A 14627-nucleotide genomic window follows, 5' to 3' on the forward strand; every position below is an offset into this window, starting at 1 on the left:
GAGATGGGGAGAGGTTGTGCAGGAGAGACTAGGAGCGGAGGATGAGAACAGTCACCTACTTAGGGGTATGCAAGAATGTGCAAACTTTCAGTCCTCCTGCCATCACTCTTGACTTTGTAATGGTGTACTCCTCCATGTGACTAGAAAGATTACTCCTTCTCAGGCCACACCCATGGCCTCAGGTCCCACCTGCAGCCTCCTGGCACCAGGGTACGGTCTGGCATGGAAGCCACAGGGATTCTGGGAGATGCAATTTCATTCTCATATCCCGTTGTGTGGCCTTTGCTGTAAACACAGATTTTCAACTTTTACTTTTTTGTTTTTCCTAAGAGCACAACTGGTAATGCTTTTTTTTTTTTTTCTTTTGAGACAGAGTCTCACTCTGTTGCCCAGGCTGTAGTGCAGTGGTGCGATCTCCGCTCACTGCAACCTCTGCCTCCCAGGTTCAAGTGAGTCTTCTGCCTCAGCCTCCCAAGTAGCTGGGTTTTCAGGCACGTGCTACCATGCCTGGCTAATTTTTGCGTTTTTAGTAGAGATGGGTTTCACTATGTTGGCCAGGTGGTCTTGAACTCCTGACCTTAGGTGATCCACCTACCTCGGCCTCCCAAAGTGTTGGGATTACAGGTGTGAGCCACCACACCTGGCCACAACTGGTAATTTAATGAGTAACATTCTCCAACAAAGTTCTTCAGATAATATATTCTCTCATTTGATCACTGCACCTCATTACGCTTCTTAAAAAGTTTTCCAAATTTGATATGTACTCCCACCTGAGTCCTGCTGCAGTGAAAGTGTATATGGGAAGCTTAGCTGAGATACATTTTAGAATTGGAGGCCCAATGTGTCTATCAGGTAATATTGCAGCACACTGACCAAAGTAGATTTAGATGATTTCTTATTTGCTTATGTTTCATATTCATCGTAAAAGACTTAGAAAAGTGCCAGTGCATTTATTCCAGGTATTTTCATTTTAGAAAATGAGGAAGTTTATTTAATCATGAGCTAAAAAGGACAAGCCAGCTGTGCTATTTTTACCTGAAAGGAATAGGCTATGTAGTCACAGTGCTACAGTAAACGATTTTAGCTCAGGTCTGCAAGCAGCAGATGATGGCACATCACTTTCTTTTTATTCTTTATGTAGTCATGCAATTCCCACTGGAATATGTATGCAGATAGAGCCATAACCTCAGATTTAATGCCATATAGGGCATTATCAGGTATTTATTTATAAGTAATAAGAAATTCTGCAAATAAAGATATTTTTTGGCATTCTTTAATTGCAGGGTAAATGAAATGGCTAAAAAAAAATCCATAAAAATATTTACTATTTCACCTTACTATTATTTCTACAAAATTTCTGTTTTTGTATCATGTTTATTTGAAATTATGTACCACAGATAAGACCAGAGGTAGGAAACAGCACACCAAATAACAAGCCTCAAACAAAACAGAACAAAACAAACAAGAAAACAAGACCACACATACTTACAAACTCTCCTGAACCAAGTATGTTCAAGAATTATTAAGTTGCACCCCTTACCCCTGTCCACTCACGAGGCTCCGGCAAAAGTCGTGCCTTTTAGCTTTTTACAGTCTAAGTATGCTCTCGGCACCTAATGAGCTTTTTAAAAGCCAGCTTAAAGTCTTCATTAAAACTTGTGTAGAGCAGAGGGTTGATCAGAGAATTAACATAACCGAGCCACGTCAGAAAGTCGGCCACTTCTGAGGACACGGTGTAGATGCTCAGACCCACAATCAACTCTTTGATGAAAAATGGCAGCCAGGACAAAATGAATGCACCCAGAATCAGCCCCAGGATGCGTGCTGCCTTCCGTTCCCTGGTGCTAGAGATCTGCTGGCGTTCTCCCGGGTGATCCAGATCACTGTCGAAGGGTGGGATCCTGATAGAGGCATGGAACTTTTCAAACTCTATGGTAGGGTCTGAGGTGGAGAAGTCAGACACACAGAAAGTCTGTGTAAGTTTACAACTTGCAAAAGAATTCTGGCTATCTGTGCTTCTGTTGCTTAAGTGCCGACTTGATCCCCTTTTCTGGTAAAGGCTCTTGGCCGCATGGTAAATCCGGTAATAGAGAATCAGTATCAAAGTCAAGGGGATATAAAACGCGCCCAGTGTGGAGTAAATGGTATAGATGACATGGTCGTGCTGGATGGTGCACTGACTAGGGGGAGGGCTTAGGCGGCGGTGGCTCCTCCAGAATAGAGGGGGCATGGAAATGAAGATGGAGATCGTCCAGACAGTGAGGATCATCAGTGCGGCCCTTTTGGCTGTCCTCTTCCTGGCATATTCAATAGCATTGGTGATGGCCCAGTACCTGTCCAGGGCAATGACACAGAGGTGGAGGATGGAACAGGTGCAGCAGGTCATGTCCACACTCAGCCACACCTCACAGATGAAGTATCCGAGCTTCCAGTGGTCCATGACAATGTACATGATACTCAGGGGCATGACGAGCACCGCTACCAGGAGGTCCGTTACGGCCAAAGAACAGATTAGGTAGTTTGCAGGCTGGTGGAGCTTCTTGGTGGTGCAGATGGCCATGATCACAGCCAAGTTCAGCAACGTGGTAAGGGTGGTGATGACCACCAGAGTCATGCAAATGAGCATCTTCTCAGTGATGGTCTTGGGTCTTACAGCCACGCTGGCTTCTGTTGTACAGTTTGTGATGTTCATGTTTCCCCTGTTTCAGTTTACACTGTGGAGAAGCTGTCTGTTATTTCCCTTCAGCTGGAAACTATGTAGCCTCGAAGGTTTCTCACTTGTAAGGAGGCTTTAATTTGTTCAGCTACGTGGTCTCTTGTGTTCCATTTTCTGTTGATAAAAGGAAGGGCCACAGCATTTCTTCTGAGTGAAGGTTCCTGGAAAATATTATGCTACTGGTTAATGAACGAGAAAGCCACACTTTTCCTGGAAAACATAAAAATAGTTTGATATTTATAAATTTGTTATAAATTTTAATTTTCTCATTACTGTGCAACTTTAGGTCATCTTTGCTTTGTTCCTCAAAGAATACTTTTTTTTTTTTTTGAGACTGAGTCTTGCTCTGTCACCAGGCTGGAGTGCAGTGGCTCAATCTCGGCTCACTGCAACCTCTGCCTCCTGGGTTCAAGCGATTCTTCCACTTCAGCCTCCTGCGTAGCTAGGACCACAGGCGTATGCCACCACACCCAGCTAATTTTTGTATTTTTAGTAGAGACGGGGTTTTACCATGTTGGCCAGGATGGTTTTGATCTCTTGACCTCGTGATCCACCCACTTTGGCCTCCCAAAGTGCTGGGATTACAGGCATGAGCCACTGCACCCAGCCAAAGGATACTTTTTTGACTTGAGGGAAGTTTTCAAGCCATTTTTATTTTTTTTAGTATACTTTAAGTTCTGGGATACATGTGCAGAATGTGCAGGTTTGTTACATAGGTATACATGTGCCATGGTGGTTTGCTGCACCCATCAACCTGTCATCTACATTAGGTATATCTCCTAATGCTATCCCTCTCTCACCCCCTGACGGGCGCCAGTGTGTGACATTCTCCTCCCTGTGTCCATGTGTTCTCATTGTTCAACTCTCACTTAGGAGTGAGAACATGCGGTGTTTCATTTTCTGTTCTTGTGTCAGTTTGCTGAGAATGATGGTTTCCAGCTTCATCCATGTCCCTGCAAAGGACATGAACTCATCCTTTTTTATGGCTGCATAGTATTCCATGGTGTATATGTGCCATATATTCTTTATCCAGTCTATCATTGATGAGCATTTGGGTTGGTTCCAGGTCTTTACTATTGTGAATAGTGCTGCTATAAACATACATGTGCATGTATCTTTATAGTAGAATGATTTATACTCCTTTGGATATATACCCAGTAATGGGATTGCTGGGTCAAATGATATTTCTGGTTCTAGGTCTTTGAGGAATCACCACACTGTCTTCCACAATGGTTAAACTAATTTACACTCCCGCCAACAGTGTAAATGCATTCCTATTTCTCCACATTCTCTCCAACATCTGTTGTTTCCTGATGTTTTAATAATTGCCATTCAAACTGGCCTGAGATGGTATCTCATTGTGGTTTTGATCTGCATTTCTCTAATGACAGTGATAATGAGTTTTTTTCGTGTTTGTTGGCTGCATAAATGTATTTTTTTGAGAAGTGTCTGTTCATATCCTTCACACACTTTTTGATGGGGTTGTGTGTTTTTATTCCTAAATTTGTTCAAACCATTTTTGACAAAAACATTGCAAAATTTAAAATTTGCTTTGCTGCCCCAATTTCTTATTTATATTTATTCTTTTATACATGTTTATATATAAAAAACTTGATTTTACATTTGAAAACATATATTCATATGTAACATTAAAAATTCTGGGACCATTATATTAAAGAAAAAATTTCACAGTAAATAGGCCAGGTGTGGTGGCTTACACCTGTAATGCCAGCTCTTTGTGAGTTCAAGGTGGGCAGATCACACGAGGTCAGGAGTTTGTGACCAGCCTGACTAATATGGTGAAACTCCATCTTTACTAAAAGTACAAAAATTACCCAGGCTTGGTGGTGCCTGTAGTCCTAGCTGCTCAGGAGGTTGAGGCATGAGAATTACTTGAACCCAGGAGATGGAGGTTGCAGTGAGCCAACATTGTGTCATGCCCTCCAGCCTGGGTGACAGAGTGAGACTGTCTCAAAAAAAAAAAAAAAAAAAAAGAGAGAGATATATACCTATATATCTAAAGGTATATAGTGTAACAATGGGATTGCACAACTTTGTCTAATTATTTCTGACATTTTATGCATTCTACTGTATATTTCTTTGGAAAAAAGTATATAACATTATGTTAATATTTGTGGAAAACTGTTCTCTTTGTAATACAATAAATCAACTGTGAAACAGCATCACCACCAAGCTCAAAGATGTCTATATTAAAAAAAAAAGTATTTTGTTTCAGTTAACATTTGTGGCTGGTCTCCCTCCCCTCCCCTCCTTCTTTCCTCCTCCTCTGCCATTTTCCTCCTTCTCTTTCTCTTTCATCTTTTTCTTCTTCTTCCTCCTTTCTCCTCCTCCTCTTCTCTTTCTCCTCTTCCTCCTCCTCCTCCTTCTTCTTCCTCCTTCTCCTCCTCTTCCTATCTCCCTCTCCTCTCTCTCATCTCCTTCTGCTCTGTTCTTTTCTTTCTTTCTTTCTCTCTCTCTCTCTCTCCCCCCCCACACCCCTACCATAGCTGTGATTAAGCTGGTCAGTCAATGAGCTAGTACCATTTTTACAGAAATATAAAGTCAAATATAAATGTTATTCATGAAAACACAACAATCAGTACATGGAAATACATGGAAATCATCAAAATTACATGGAAATATTCACAGTTCATGGCTGCTGGATAGAGGCTGATCAAATCATGATTTGACTCCATGGGATTGGTCCCAGAAGACTTCAAAGAAACTTTAGCAGTTTTAAGAAGGGATATAGTTTGATGCCCATAAGGCTTAAAAGACACAGTAATTTCAGCAAAGGATGGGGGCAGGAGTAGGTGAGGCACATGCGGAAGAGGGTGTGAATGTTGCAGGGAGTCTTTGCATGGTTTGAAGATAGGTGGCAGGAATAAAAATCTGCAGTCTGTGGATGAGATCTAGCCCAGTTTTAATTTGCTCATAGAGCAAAAACCAAGAAGAGGGAGAGATAGGTACCATTTAGCCTTCAGATATAGAAAGTCAAAGAAAACAAGGAGTTCACTAAAGACCACAAATGTGTCAATTGTTTTTGAGACAGTTTGTATCTTTCTGTCATTAAATGATATTCTTTTAGCCTCTCTGTTTCTTTATGCACTCACAGCATTTCTGTGACTGTACCTACTATTCAATGACTCTTGTGTTTCTCTAGTTCTTCCATGGGGCTCGTTCTATGAACAACCCCCTCTCTTTTGTAGGCTGAATATTTTCTTCTCTACTGGTACCTTTCCTTCCTTTTTACAGACAGTTTAAACTTGCATTTGTGTCTGAGATAGGCTGTAAAATGGAAGGATTGTGGGCTTTGGAATCAGACAGACCTGGGTTCAGATTCCAGCGGTGCCATCTACTAGCTGCTTGGACCAAGCCCTCTCCACTCTTCCCGGTGTTTCATGGTCAACATTTCTTCATGTTGACCTCTTTCTCTCTAATTGAATGAAAAAGTTGTGTTTGTTTTTGTGCATGTACTAATCCTTGGTTATGTTTTTCTCGGGTTCTTGAGATTTGTTGGGTAGAGTGGTTCTCAGTAAAAACGCTTTTCCATTCTGGTTGTAAGATTAAGGGTATAGAGAATAGCATTGAAAAGGAAAAGAAAACTTTAGAAATTTCCATTTATAGTAGAGGTAATTAGGAAATGTAGTTATTTTAAAAGCACGTGGTTTAAAAACATCAGAAATAATTCAGCGTTATAGATCTTTTAAATCTGCTCTATTTATCTGGGCTCCCATAACTCCTACTTGTCATTCTCTCTGGTGGCATTTTCTTCCTTATTTTGTGACTATTTATTTTTTTATTTCCTGCAGCAGATTATACATTTCTAGTGGGTGGGATGTATGCCTGATTCACATTTTGAATTACTTCTAGTCAAATTAGTCAAAACATTACAGGTTGGGGACTACTTTTTTAGCTCTTAACATGACTTCCTGGTTTATTTTGTGCCCAAGCCTTTCAGAGTGGGAGTTAAATTTTGTATCCCTGTGTTGTCAGTCGCTCCAAACTCCTGCACACATCTAGCTTGCCGTCTTCCATCCTTTTTCATTTAACAAATATATTTTGAAGTTTGTCCCATAATAACACATATAACACATGCTTTTGAATGGCTGGGTGAGATTAGGCCCAGGAAGACCTAACTACAGAGCAATTATAGATTGAACAATTCTGAGAACTGGGCCCTGGAGCTCTTCACTGTTTTTGAGATAGGGTCTCACTCTGTTGCCCAGGTTGGAATGCAGTGGCACAATCATGGCTCACTGAAGCCTCTATCTTCTCAGGCTCAGGTGATCAACTCAACTTAACCTCCCAAGTATCTGGGACTGCAGGCACGCACCACCACACCCAGTTAGTTTTTATTGACTTATGTTTTGTAGAGATGGGTTTCACCATGTTGTCCAGGCTGATGTTGAACTCCTGGGCTCAAGTGACCTGCCCTTCTTGACCTCCCAAAGTGCTGGGATTATAGGTGCAAACCATTACGCCTGGCCTCTTTCTAAAGGTCAGGTTGCTTAAAACCAGCAAAGCAGCCAGAGAATAACAGCTATTGAGGTGGGAGAGAATGATGAGAAGTCATTTTATTCCAAGACCAAGTGAAGATAACTTATTTTTTATTTGTTTATTTATTTTTGAGACAGAGTCTCACTCCGTCACCAGGCGCCAGGCTGGAGTGCAGTGGCACAACCTTGGCTCACTGCAACCTCCACCTCCCGGGTTCAAGCAATTCTCCTGCCTCAGCCTCCCCAGTAGCTGGGACTACAGGCGCGTGCCACCACGCCCAGCTAATTTTTTTGTAATTTTAGTAGAGACGGGGTTTCACCATGTTGGCCAGGATGGTCTCGATCTCTTGACCTCGTGATACGCCCGCCTTGGCCTCCCAAAGTGCTGGGATTACAGGAGTAAACCGATGCGCCCGGCCGAAGAGAACTTATTAAGCTGCATAAATGCTGCTGATGAGTCAAGGGTGATGAGGACTTGATCACTGGGCTAGGCAAGAGGAGGACATCCATGGCCTTGACAAGGACAATTTGGTGAAGCAGTGAAGATAAAAGGCTGAAGGTAGGGGTTTTCAAGAAAGAATTGGAGGAGATAGACAGTAAATAAGAATGATTATTTCAAGTGCTTTGCTGAAATGGGGAGTAGAAAAATAATAGCTATGGAGAAGAATGTAGAAGGAAGTTTTTTTTTCTTTTAAAGAAGAGATACCATCTTTTTTAGCTAGACTATTTACAGTTTTCTTTGCTATTACGCTCAGAGTCCTTTCTATTGGGACAGAGCATATTTGGAGTGAGTGAAATGTAAAAGAGGAAGAAAAAAAGCAGTAATGGGGGAGGCTGATGAGAGTGGTTAGTGGGGCCTGGGGGCATCAGACAAGTAGAGTTCCTTGAGCAATTTTAGGGATCATGTGGGGGCTGAAGATGTCAAAGATAATAGCCATACACAGGAAATGACTCAACCTTAATTGTCTTGGGTTTCTTTAATTCTCAAGAAGATAACACATGGTTTTCTAACCACTACCAACTCCTTAGTGGTTTTCTAACCATTACCTTAACCACTACCAACTCCATAGTATGATTTCTAAGTAGAATGGGGCTGGTTAAATAGCACCTGGGAATCTCCTAAGCCTCTTCAGCTTTTCTTTTTTTTTGTTGTTTTTAATTAGTTTTTTAAAATGGTTGTGTAAACTGCAGTTTGCAGGCCTTTGTAGCAGATAGGTGACCCTCAGAACAAATTTTTTTTTTAAAGAAAGAAAAAAAAGAATGAAGAAGAGGAAGAAAAAGGAAGAGAGAAAGAGAGAATGGGAGTATTGCTTTCTTGCCCAGGCTAGAATGCAATTTAGTAATGGGTATTGAAAACCACTTTTATACCAATAATTATACTTAATGATGTAGACAGAAAAGAATAAGGGAAGAAAATAACAAACAAGCAGCTAACCAATATTTCATTTAAACCTATGAAATGCTATGCGATTACTGAGGAGTGATTTACTTCCAATTATGTAGTCACTTTTGGAATAGGTGTGAGGTGGTAATGTATGTTTTGTGTATTTGAAGTGGACAGTTCTATAAATGTTTATTAAGTTTACTTGTTCCAGGTCTGAGTTCAAGTCCTGCATGTCCTTGTTAATTTTCTGTCTTGTTGATCTATAGAATCATTAGCTCTTCTTGTTACATTGATCCTTTTGCCATTATGTAATGTCCTTCTTTGCCTCTTTTGATCTTTGTTGCTTTAAAGTCTACTTTATCAGAGGCAAGAATTGCATTTCCTGCTTTTTGTTTATTTGTTTATTTTTACTCTCTGTTTGAATGGTGAATCTTCCTCCTTCTCTTTGTTTTGAGTCTTTGTGTATTGCTGCATGTGAGATGGGTCTGGATGCAGCACACCGATGGGTTTTGGCTTTTTATCCAATTAGAATATATATAAGTTTAATACTGCCATTTGATGCTAGCTGGCTGTTTTGCCCATTAGTTGGTGTACATTTTTCATTGTGTTAATGCTCTTTGCTTTTTGATATATTTTTGGAAAGGCTGATATTGGTTGTTCCTTTATATGTATAGTGCTTCTTTCAGAAGCTCTTGTAAAGCAGGCCTGGTGGTGGTGAAGTCTCTAAGTACTTGTTTGTTTGCAAAAGATTTAATTTTTCCTTTGCACATAAAGCTTAGTTTGGCTGGATATGAAATTCTGGGTTGAAAGTTCTTTTCTTTAAGGATATTAAATATTGGTCCCCACTCTTTTCTGGCTTGCAGGGTTTCTGCTGAGAGATCTGCTGTAAGTCTGATAGGTTTCCCTTTATGGGTAACCTGACCTTTCTCTCTGGCTGCCCTTAGTATTTTCTCCTTCATTTCAACCCTAATAAATCTGGCAATTATGTGCCTTGGGGTTGGTCTTCTTGAAGAATATCTTTGTGGTGTTCTCTGTATCACCTGGAGTTGAATATTACCCTGCCTTGCTAGGTTGGGAAAGTTTTCCTGAATGATATCCTGAAGAGTATTTTCCAACTTGGATTCATTCTCTTCGTCACATTCAGGTACACCTATCAAACGTAAATTAGCTCTTTTCACATAGTCCCATATTTCCTGGAGACTTTGCTCATTCCTTTTTATCCTTTTTTCTTCAATCTTGTCTTCTCGTTTCATTTCACTGAGCCGGTCCTCAACTTCTGATATCCTTTCTTCTGCTTGATCAATTTGATTGTTTAAACTTGTGCATACTTCGCGAAGTTCTCGTGTTGTGTTTTTCAGCTCCATCAATTCACTTATATTCCTCTCTAAATTGTCCATTCTTGTTACCATTTCGTCAAACCTTTTTTCAAAGTTCTTAGTTTCTTTGCATTGGGTTAGAACAAGTTCTTTTAATTCACTGAAGTTTCTTATCACCCACATTTTGAAACCTGCTTCTGTTATTGGAACACACTCGTTCTCCATTAAGCCTTGTTCCGTTACTGATGAGGAACTGCGATCCCCTGTAGAGGGAGAGACATTCTGATTTTGAGTTTTCTCTGCCTTTTTAGGCTGGTTTCTTCTCTTCATTATATATTTATCCCTCTGTCGTCTTTGTAATTACTGACTTTCTAACTGGGTCTCTGAGCGGACATCCAACTTTTGATTCCCAGCGCCGAGATCTGAGCAATCCACTGCACCGGCCAAAACAGCGGTGTTAAGATTGATGGTGCTTTTCTGCCCGGGAATCTCCGGACTCTCCACCTAGAACTGCTGTGGTAAGGCGCCAGCAAAACCGCCGCACCGGCCACAAGAGTCGCCCTGGCAACCCGTGGGGCTCCTCCACTGGGAATCTCCTGGTCCTTGAGCAACAAATATTCGTCTGAAAGTGTGGCGTCCTCTCGTTCTCTGTGCTTTCACTGGGAGGTACGTGCCCGAGCTGCTAGTGATCAGCCATCTTGGATCTCTCTCTCCCCTCTTCAGCTTTTCACATAGTGTGGGAGGAAGGGCTATAACACTCAACTCAAAATACATTCTGCAGAGCAAAGCCAAGTACTAATATCAACACGCCAAACTTTTATTAGTTCACCAGAATGGAATGTTAACTGCAATAATCAGAGCTAAAAATGGATACATCCTATGAGGAGTTGATGGAGGACCTTTTTGGGGATTTGTAACTTTAAATTTCCACTTTATTGTGATATAAAAAATATCATGAAGTCCGAGGCCATATTTAAATCGTTTTTCATCAAAATTACAAATAGGAGAGAATTACTGTAAACCAAACTGGTTAGTGCACACTGCTCTTTATTTCCTGAGATAACTCGAGTCTCTGCTTTATACCATCCCAGTGAAGATCAGAGCACCAGGGAGATGAGGTCATAGGAATGATAGATGTTAAGGCCAACTTTGGCACACTGTTCTTTGGGGCTTCATCCTTTGCAGCAGATGAAGAGGGACAAGAATCTCTTCCTCATCCAAGAAGAGTTTCCCAAGCACCTAAGCATTATCAAGAAAGAGGAGTTAGCTGGCACTTGCTCATCTTAAAAATTCTCTTAAGAGGGTTTTATATTTTGGATCTGGTTCCTCCATTAGAAAACTGACATTCACTTCGTAAGTCCTGATTTACTTTAACCTAAAAAGTGTGCCTGAGTCAGTGGTTTTGGAAAGGAAGCTTGGAGTGGTGGCTACACACATGGGCTCTGAATGCTGGCTCTGCCACTTGTAACAGCTGCAGTGTAATCCTAAGCAGGTTCTTTAACCTTAGCCTGCTTCAATTTCCTCTTCTTTAAGTCAGGAATAATGATACCTTTCTCTAAGGTTAAGATAATGTGAAGATCAAATATGTTAATACATGTGGGAGCTGAGAACAATGTGCAATACATAGTAAGCGCTATGTAAGTGTTTGTGGTCATTTGTTATATGAATTTTCCCAGTGTTTTTTGCACTGGGTAATGGAGACAAATTTCATCCCACAAACTCTGATGTGTAATAAAAGCCTATTAAAATAAGTCAACTTAATTCTTTCTTTCCAACTTTTATTTTAGGTTTTAAGGGTACAAGTGTGGATTTGTTCCACGGGTAAACTACGTTTTGCAGGGTTTGGTGTACAGATGATTTCACACCTAGGCGATAAGCATAGTACTCAAAAGGTGGTGTTTTTCAAACCTCACCCTCCACCTACCCTCTCTCCCTATGTAGGCTGTGATGTCTATTGCTTCCTTCTTTGTGTTCATGTGTTATTCAATATTTAGCTCCCAGTTATAAGTGAGAACATGTGTCAACCGAATTGCTGCCTCTAAGCTTCTCACTTCTCATGCTTCAGATTTTCTCTAACCCCAGCCACATCCCCAAGTCTCTGGAGGATTATTCAGGGCCAAGGCATTGAGGTTTGGTTGGGGAGAGGGATTTCAGGTGTTGCATGTACAGAGAAAGTCTCTGGTAAGATATTTACTGTCCCCTACTCCTACAGCTCTTTCATATCCAGACTGCCTCCCTAACATGCTTAGGAAATGTCCTCAGGTTGGGAACCCCATGCCTAGGCCCTAAGTCCCTAGCCATACCATGCATTTATCCATTTTAAAAATATTATAGACTCTAGAGGGGCCTTCCAGAACTTCGGGCCCAAGTCTTGGGCCCAGGATATTTTCTGTTCCTCCATTTTGAGGTTGTAGGTATATAGACCATGGGGGAAATTTCTTCCTTCCACTTTTTTTCTAACCCTTTAAGCCATCTACTAAAAGCTTTCTTTTCTTTCTTTGCTCATTTACAAATCTTTTATTAATAGATCTTCTACGGGCTTGGCTTTTGAGAACATAAATAGGAATTACTGTCTGTTACTTCTGCTTTCTGAAATATCTGTGAGGTAAGGAAGTGTAAACCAGGCCACATGCTTGACCGAGGGAAAGGGAAAAAGTAGAAAAGAGCATCCAGCTAGACATGTAGCATTGCTTGTGGGCATATTTCCCCTTTCCTAGCATTCTTAGAGTTATGTGAAATATGGGACAAATATCCTTACCACAAAGTTTTGCTAAGACTGAATTACCAGAAAATATTACATAACATCTCAACCATTAAAAGTATAACATGCTGGTAGGTCTGGAGCATTCCTGATCAACTCATTTACTTTGCATGTAATCACCATCATTTAGAGGATATTTTCCTGAACTGCTTTGAAGGACCCCAGGGTACACTTGCCTTTCTCTATTTAGTTCCCAGCATTTTCCCAGTCAACCTATGTAAGTCCTGACTTCCGTCCCTTTCTAGACATTTCCAGATGCCACTTCCCTTTGATAAGTCATTCCCTCTTGCTACAACGTTTCTGTTTTGCACATGGCCTCTAAACTCAGCTAGGAAAACTGCCCTCATTTCTGTCAGCTTAGCCACCCTCTCTCCTTCAGCATTTCCTGACTTCGATGTGCTGAGCTGTGATTGCTTTACCTCTTGCCTACCAAAAATTCAGAGGTCACATGGTAGCGATTGCAAATGGAGTTGAAACTGCCTAAAGTCAATGTATTAAAAGTTTAAGCATCTTAGACCAATAACTACTTTAAAGAAACGACAGAGAATCAAGAAACATGTTAAACTACCTTATGATTATGCAATCATTGGAATCCCAACTGTAAGAAAATTCATGGGTTAAATCACTCAATTTCTTCAAAAATAAATTGCAGAGACAAGGAGGGGGATAAGTGTGGCATATAGACTAAAAGGGTTTAAAAGACACATTAAAAATGAAAACGAGCAAACCAAAACTATCATTATCAGGGACGTGTACTCGAGTGATACAACTTTCGGGGAAGTTTAAACATAAGGAGAATGGTTATTTGTAGAGGGGAGAGACATGATTGTGACTGAGACATAGCTTCTGTGTTTGGCCAAGTCCTATTTCTTGATCTGGGTGGTGGTTAGCAAGGGTGATCATCTTATAATATTTTAAAAAACTATACATTTATTTAAGAGGTTTACAAAGATGCTCTCTCTTTTTTTTTTTTTTTTTTTTTTTGAGACAGAGTCTCCCTCTGTTGCCAGGCACCAGGCTGGAGTGCAATCTTGGCTCACTGCAACCTCCGCCTCCTGTGTTCAAGCAATTCTCCTGCCTCAGCCTCCTGACTAGCTGGGACTACAGGTGCACACAACCACACCCAGCTAATTTTTGTGTTTTTTAGTAGAGACGGGGTTTCACCATGTTGGCCAGGATGGTCTCGATCTCTTGACCTCGTGATCCGCCTGCCTCGGCTTCCCAAAGTGCTGGGATTATAGGCTTGAGCCACTGTGCCTGGCCAAAAGATGCTCTTAAATGTAAGTAATAATTCAGCTTGTAATTCTGTTTCATGTGTTAATTAGAAAGATGCATTTTACACTGTAAGATCAGTGCCTGTGACCTTAATTATGAAGGATCTCTTGTTTCTAGGAAGAGTCAACACTCACCTTTCCCCATAGAGAATGGCTGCTTGTCGACATTTATGTATATGGCATGCTCAGTTCATTTTTAATTTCACCAGTTTAGCTAATCTACTGGTTTTCAATAACTGTTATTTCACCATAAATATTCTTTCATCTCTTCTTTGATTGCTCTCATTTAGCCCAAACTGCTTCCAATCATTTAAAGAAGTCTTCAATACATACCAGTTTCTTCTTTTTTATTTTAGGAATGGCACTTTGCCCTCACATTACTAATTTTATCTTTCTGTTTGTTAAATTTACTTCCTCAGCCTTTGGAAATACTTTTCTTTGCCTCTCCAGGGAAAAGGAAGGGTGGATAATCTGTTTCCCAGTGAGATCTTCATTACAAGCAGTGGGAAGATGTAGAGGAGATAGTGCAGTGTGGGATTCTTTATTCTCTCTTTTTTTTTTATTTATTTAAATTGTGATTGGAACATGACGTGATTATTACAAGGTTGTTATATTCATAATAACAAGAAAACATTACCATTTTATAAATTCAAACAAAGTGCATAGAGTTTTAGGAG

The 14627-nt window shown here is 40.6% G+C and overlaps 1 protein-coding gene across 1 annotated transcript in view; it reads right to left on the bottom strand.

The window, feature by feature from the left end:
- Nucleotides 1-1345: 1345 nt before the first annotated feature.
- HTR1E (5-hydroxytryptamine receptor 1E) overlaps nucleotides 1346-14627 on the bottom strand; it is a 101036-nt gene continuing 87754 nt past the window's right edge. The window contains exon 2 of the mRNA XM_012444303.2: nucleotides 1346-2877. Within this exon, the coding sequence (XP_012299726.1) occupies nucleotides 1595-2692 (1098 nt within the window). The 5' untranslated portion in view covers nucleotides 2693-2877 and the 3' untranslated portion in view covers nucleotides 1346-1594. The remainder of the gene's footprint in view (nucleotides 2878-14627) is intronic.

Source organism: Aotus nancymaae, unplaced genomic scaffold (assembly GCF_030222135.1).
Source record: "Aotus nancymaae isolate 86718 unplaced genomic scaffold, 86718_ANA_hifiasm-v0.15.2.pri h1tg000040l, whole genome shotgun sequence".
Lineage (NCBI taxonomy): Eukaryota > Metazoa > Chordata > Mammalia > Primates > Aotidae > Aotus > Aotus nancymaae.